This window comes from Nerophis lumbriciformis, linkage group LG33, assembly GCF_033978685.3.
Source record: "Nerophis lumbriciformis linkage group LG33, RoL_Nlum_v2.1, whole genome shotgun sequence".
Classification (NCBI taxonomy): domain Eukaryota; kingdom Metazoa; phylum Chordata; class Actinopteri; order Syngnathiformes; family Syngnathidae; genus Nerophis; species Nerophis lumbriciformis.
The window spans coordinates 5,113,791-5,120,000 of record NC_084580.2 but is presented as its reverse complement, the minus strand read 5'-3'; the positions used below and the strand labels follow the sequence as shown (position 1 = coordinate 5,120,000).

At 43.4% G+C, this 6,210-nt stretch overlaps 1 protein-coding gene across 1 annotated transcript in view; it reads right to left on the bottom strand.

Annotated features, from left to right (window-relative positions):
• The window catches only part of LOC133575909 (fibroblast growth factor 10-like), a 15,433-nt gene extending 10,817 nt beyond the window's left edge, over positions 1-4,616 (bottom strand). The window contains exon 1 of the mRNA XM_061928828.1: positions 4,114-4,616. Within this exon, the coding sequence (XP_061784812.1) occupies positions 4,114-4,555 (442 nt within the window). The 5' untranslated portion in view covers positions 4,556-4,616. The remainder of the gene's footprint in view (positions 1-4,113) is intronic.
• Between the last annotated feature and the right edge of the window lie 1,594 nt (positions 4,617-6,210).

The window sequence follows — 6,210 nt, the reverse complement described above, 5'->3', positions numbered from 1 at the left end:
CATATATATATATATATATATATATATATATATGTATGTGTGGGGAAAAAAAATCACAAGACTATTTCATCTCTACAGGCCTGTTTCATGAGGGGGGTACCCTCAATCGTCAGGAGATTTTAATGGGAGCATTCGCATACCATGGTTTATATAGGGCACAGAGTGGGTGGGTACAGGCTGGCCTAGGGGCGTGGTGATTGGTTCATGTGTTACCTAGGAGGTGTTTCCGTCTATGGCGGCATGTTGTTACAATTTCGCTGCGCTTGTTGAGGGATGACAGGTCTGGACGGTAGATAATAAACAGTTTCTCTTTCAAGCATAGGTTGCATCTTTTATTACCACTATTGTAAGGTGTGCTGGATGCAAGAATTTGCCATGTTATTGAATATTCAACATTATTGTCTTTGAGGTCCCAAATGTGTTTGCTGAGTTCTGTGGTATTTTGCAGGTTTTTGTTCCTGAAAGAAGCCTTGTGGTTGTTCCATCTGGTTTTGAATTCACCCTCGGTTAATCCTACATATGTGTCGGATGTGTTAATGTCCTTGCGTATTACCTTAGATTGGTAGACAACTGATGTTTGTAAGCATCCCCCGTTGAGGGGGCAATCAGGTTTCTTTCGGCAGTTACATGCTTTGTTGGTTTTGGAGTCGTTCTGACTGGGGGTCGACGGCTCATTTGCAATTGTTTTGTTGTGGTTTGAGATGATTTGTCGTATATTGTTCATGCAGCTGTAGCTCAATTTGATGTTGTTCTTGTTGAATACTTTTCTTAGGTTGTTGTCTTTGGGAAAGTGTTTGTCAATCAGGTTGAGGAATTTGTGTCCAATGTTCGTTGAGACGTTTTTGCTGTATGGGGGGTTGTACCAGATGATACCGTTTCGTTTTCTGTTCTTTTTTGGCTGGTTTCCTGGCGTGGGTTCATAGGTGAGGGTGAAATTGTATCCGCTTTCATCAAGGGCTTTTTGGTACGGGGGGGTTGCTTGGTCAAATTCAGCTCTACTACGGTATCGAGCACTATTTTTTGGATAACCTTATTAAGACATATATATATATATATATATATATATATATATATATATATATATATATATATATATATATATATATATATATATATATATTGCATTCTTCTTTAGTTGCTTTATTGAGTTTACAAACCCCCTGGCGCTGTTTTGTACTGTTTCTGTACTTGTTTTGATTTATTTTTTTTGTTGATTGTATGTAAATGTTGAATGTTATTTGAATGTTATAAATAAAGTTTAAAAAAAAAAAGAAAAGACTCCCACACTTGCCGTCAGAGTGCGCAATACAATGTAAACTTTTTGGTTGGCCAAGCGGACGTGACGACAGGCTGTCCTCACTCAGGTCAGCACGGACCTGAAGGGGACGTGCCTTAAGTCCGGCTGGAAATCGGGAGAAATTCGGGAAAATGGTTGTCCCGGGAGATTTTCGGGAGAGGCACTGAAATTCGGGAGTCTCCCGGGAAATTCGGTAGGGTTGGCAAGTATGGTTTGGGGACCCCAGTTCCAATTTAATATCTTACACTAAACTGACCATTAACCATATTTTCAAAGTTTCATCCAGTGATAAACAATTAATAGCGCTCAAAACAAGCATTATCATCATTTATAAATACAGATTTGTTTGTTACAGCCAGGGGCGCCGCTAGGGATTTTGGGCCCCATGAAAAGAATCTTTACAGGGCCCCCAACACAGTGTCATTATTTTTTCTGTATTATAATTTCATCATCATTAGGGGCCTCTCTGGGCCCCCCTCCATCATGGGCCCCTAGAATCCGTCTCCTTTACCCCCCCTTTTCTGCGCCCCTGGTTACAGCACTTGTATAAGATGGATCTTATTAGCTTGCGCAAGTGTAGCTGATGAAGTGGCTCTATGTGAAATGTAGCAACCAAAATCAGGTATCGTGTGGCTTATTTGATACGCTCAACAAGTGTAAATGGTGCGTTGCTTGAGGAATTCAAGTGTTTTTCCAAAAGATTCCAAGCACTTGATTCTACCGTAATCTTCTTTTAATGTTTAATTTTCACAGCCTGCACAATGCAGTGTGTCGTTCCTATACTGAGTCAGGATGTGTCCTAATAACACAAGAAAAAGACCGCACTGGGCGTATTTACACAGAGGATATCCATCGTCTTACTCATCTCAATGAAAAGATCTACATCTCCAAAACTTCCAAAAAGGCGGCATGTGTTTTTAGCCACACAAAAAGATCACTGCTGTGATTAAAGACTACCAATGTGTACACTTGCACACAATTACTATGTCTAGAGGCATATCAGTGCACACATGCCACCTACAAACTCCTACATACACACATGCCTTGCACCGTACGTGTCTAAGTCCTGTTTTATTTAAAATAGTAGTATCTTTGTGTCTATAAAAAAGTACCACTCAGCCATGCATCATGTACATCATGCAGATAGGTACTTAGCAAAGTAGCTTCCTCCCTCTCTTGAAGCGTAGCACAAGCTCCTACCAGGTTTGAAAAGCCATATGGGACAGTTTTGGGCTGGCATCCCCATAACTCTGCGGGAGACTGGATACTGGATCTTAAAGAGACAGTGAGCTGGTATGGAACTGGGCTTGTACATCCCCAACATTTGAATTAATTCATCATATCGGAACTGCCCAGACATGTTTACTAAGCAGTTTCATGCTCAGGATGGGCAAGGCCGTCCTACCACTCGTGGAACAATACCGGGATATTTTGTCACTTCAAGGGGCTGTGTGGGTAGCCCACAAAAGACATCAGACCTGGGATCATGTCTGGCCCCAGGGACCGAAGACTGAAGCTGCTGTTGTGTGGTGTCCTTTACCGTGTAAACCTGATACAGTGTCCCCGGACCCCCTCAGGACAGAGCTTTTTGAGGGCAAGCTCATTGATGTGGAGGACACATGGCTTTGATGTGACCACAATGATCAGCCGCACCATTCATGAACTTGTGCCTCCCTCCAGCGCAAGCCCTTTTAAGAATGGCCGCTCTAACTCCCAAACTTTTGAAAAGCTCCTGAATACACATGAACATTAAGAATTCTCACAAGGCAAATGTGATAAATAGTCAGACGACGTCTCTCCAGTATGTCAGTTTTGGAACCTGAGACGTCCGGCAGTAAAAACATCAACGTTTAATACGCTCGGTAAATAAAGTTTTGACCCTGTCAAAACAAAAATCTCCTCCTGACGTTCTTCCTCACCCCATGCCATTATACTTAAGTCTCTGTGATTGAAAATGTGGTTTAGGACTCCCCAGGGGAACATTAAAAGGTTCCACAACCACTCGAAGTTGGGGTCGGGGTGGGGGTGGTGGGGTAGAAAAGAGCATGTGAGGAGAAGATGTGTGTGAGCACATGTGTACGTGTTGGCTGCTATATTAACACACCCACTTACAGTATTGTTGAGTATCTGATAGTTAATGAGAACGCCGAAACGAAAACTTGAAGCAAAATGTCTGATGTGGGGAGGATGTGATGTGCTTGACCGTTGCAAGCGGACATAGTCAGGAAGATTATAAGCTGAGCCCCCCCCTACCCTGTTTGAATCTCTATGCTTGTTATCAGCGATGTTTACTGTTTGCTGTGAAGACTGCCTGATAATGGCTCGGTTATCTGCCTCAGCTCCTTTTAAAGCCATCTGAAAGCTACCAACTCTGTGCTGAGTGTTTGGGCAGGAACAGATACTAGTGGATGTCTGGTTAGAAACAAAAAAAAAAGACCAAGATGCTTCATCTTAGTCAAGTGTGCAATGCATAATTTTGTTTTCTAAGAGAATTACGCGTGATTTGTCAGGTTGGTAACAACCAGATCCTTTTTGTCAAGTGTAATCTACACATGTATCCATTGTATTACACTTAGCCTATTCAGGTTTACAGGGAGTGGGAGCCTATCCCAGCAGATTTTGAGTGAAAGGCGGACTAGAGTATACCCTCAACCGGTCGCCAGTCAATCACAGCGCACATTTATGGACAACCATTCACACTAACATTTAGTGGGGACTGAGCTGAAGCTACCATTAACCGAAGTCAGGTGAGTCAAACACCCCACCATAAATACAAGTGCACTACATGACTTTCTTCACTCAATCAAAAAACTTACTGAGTGGGTCATCTTTGGTCTTGGTTCCATTGACCCTTCCGCTCTTGTCGATTCTCAAAAAAAACTTTTGGAAAGAGAAAAGCTTCCTCCTCCGTATGTCCCCTTGCAAATGATTGTAACTGCGCACATGCCTTCCCTGCGGCCCTCCAGTCCGACCCAAGGGGCCCTCCGTGGCCCTGGGCTTGTAGGCGGCCTCACTTTCGAAATTGTTCAACGTAGCCCTGTAGGTTCGCTGTACGGTGAGCCTCGGCCTGTCTCTCCTGAGCTGGTGGCAGGCTGCTCCGGGTAGGGTAAAGGTGAGAGCTACCAGGGCTAGTAGGAGAGGCAAAGACCACGAGGGAAACAGCGTAGAGGGGTTGGTCCTAGAGCAAGAATAAGCCCCAAAGTCAGTCCTGGAGCAGGACGAGGCAGCCTTACTCCCTCCAGCAGCCCATCTGATCATGGTAGTGTGCTGTGTGGAGGACTAGAGGTAGCCTCAAAGCCTGGGACATGCTGCTGGGGGCTCAGATAGGCCGGGAGGGCAGTGAGTGGAGCCAGCCACCGTCTACGCCGGGTGAGATCTTCCCCCTGCAGAATCAAAATTATGTAGCACATGTATTAAACTCTGCTATTTCCCTCTGCCTTATGTTAGACTTAAAAGCTGCTCAATCCCCGGTTGGCATTCCACTGAGGTCTGTACTTTTTGGTAATCAGAAAGCCTGCTGTCCAAGTCACTCTTAGGTAAGCAAAACAGTCGGAAATATCACTAATTAAGTGAAAAAAGGGGAATATTTTAAATGTGTGTTCCAGTCTTGTTCAGTCTCAACTGTTGAACATGTTCTCTTGGCTGAGTCTTATTTCCAGATTAGGCAAAAAAAAAAAAAATTTAACGGCGACCCAGGTGGACGTTTTCGTCATCCAGTGATTTAAAATAATAGGCAGTAAGTGTGGTCGCTACCTGACAGACTCTCCATTAGCAGTCCGAAGCTTTGTTAGCAAAACCTTCAGCCAATCCAAGCGTATGACAGATAGTCTCTCCTCATCCCTACCATGGGTCTTCCCCGACCCCTGCAAACAGCTGCACAGCAAAGAGGCACTGAGGCAGACGTCTGGTGTGGTAGACTCAAGTCTTCCCCCTCTTCCTGGTCATTGTGTCTTTGATGTGAAGAGTCCTGGTGTGATGTCCTCACCTGAAGGTTGATCACAATACAAATGAGTGTGTGTTTGTGTGTAGCCGTGTGACTGTTACTTTAGCCCTCCCTCATTCACTCCACTTCCCCTCTCACATATGGGAGAAAACGCTGCGCTCCCATTGTGTGTGTGGGTGTTTGTGTGTGCGTGCGTGTGTTGTGTGTGTGTGTCTGCGTAACCGCTTGCACACATGCAAGATGATAGAACATTTGAGAGTGTGGGAGAGGTGACAGTTTATCTGGACTGGATGCTGCTAGACCAGGGGTCGGCAACCCAAAATGTTGAAAGAGCCATATTGAACCAAAAATACAAAAAACAAATCTGTCTGGAGCCGCAAAAAATTAAATGCCTTATACAAGTGTTATAATGACAGCAACACATGATTTAAATGTCTATATTACATATTTTAGCCCACTATCAAAATGACTATGTGTTGCAGGCTGACGCAAATCTTTGTTGACAGAAATTTACTGTAATATTTATTGTACACATTTTCACAACATTGGAAAACTTTAGTAAAATGTAAGCTTCTCAGAGGGTGAGATAACTCCTGGAAATGACTGGCTTAGAATGGCCAAAAGTATAGACGTGTGTGTCCAAGTTAAGGAAACGGCAGGCTGTCTTTTTTGTAATGGATTTTATTGCAATCTTTGCAAGCTAGGTAACATTTGCTGTGGTCTGGAACAACATGGCACACAAACAACTATCAGAAATGCAGCCAATATTACATACAGATAAGGTGTCATGAGACATGCAAATATGAATTAAATACACAGAGGACATAAGTAAAGGAAATTAAATAAGCTTAAATATACCTACAAACGAGGCACAATGATGCAATGTGTACATACAACAAGCCTAAATGGCATGTTAGCATTGATTAGCTAATATATGCCTAATTGGCACTCCAACAAGTCAATAACATCA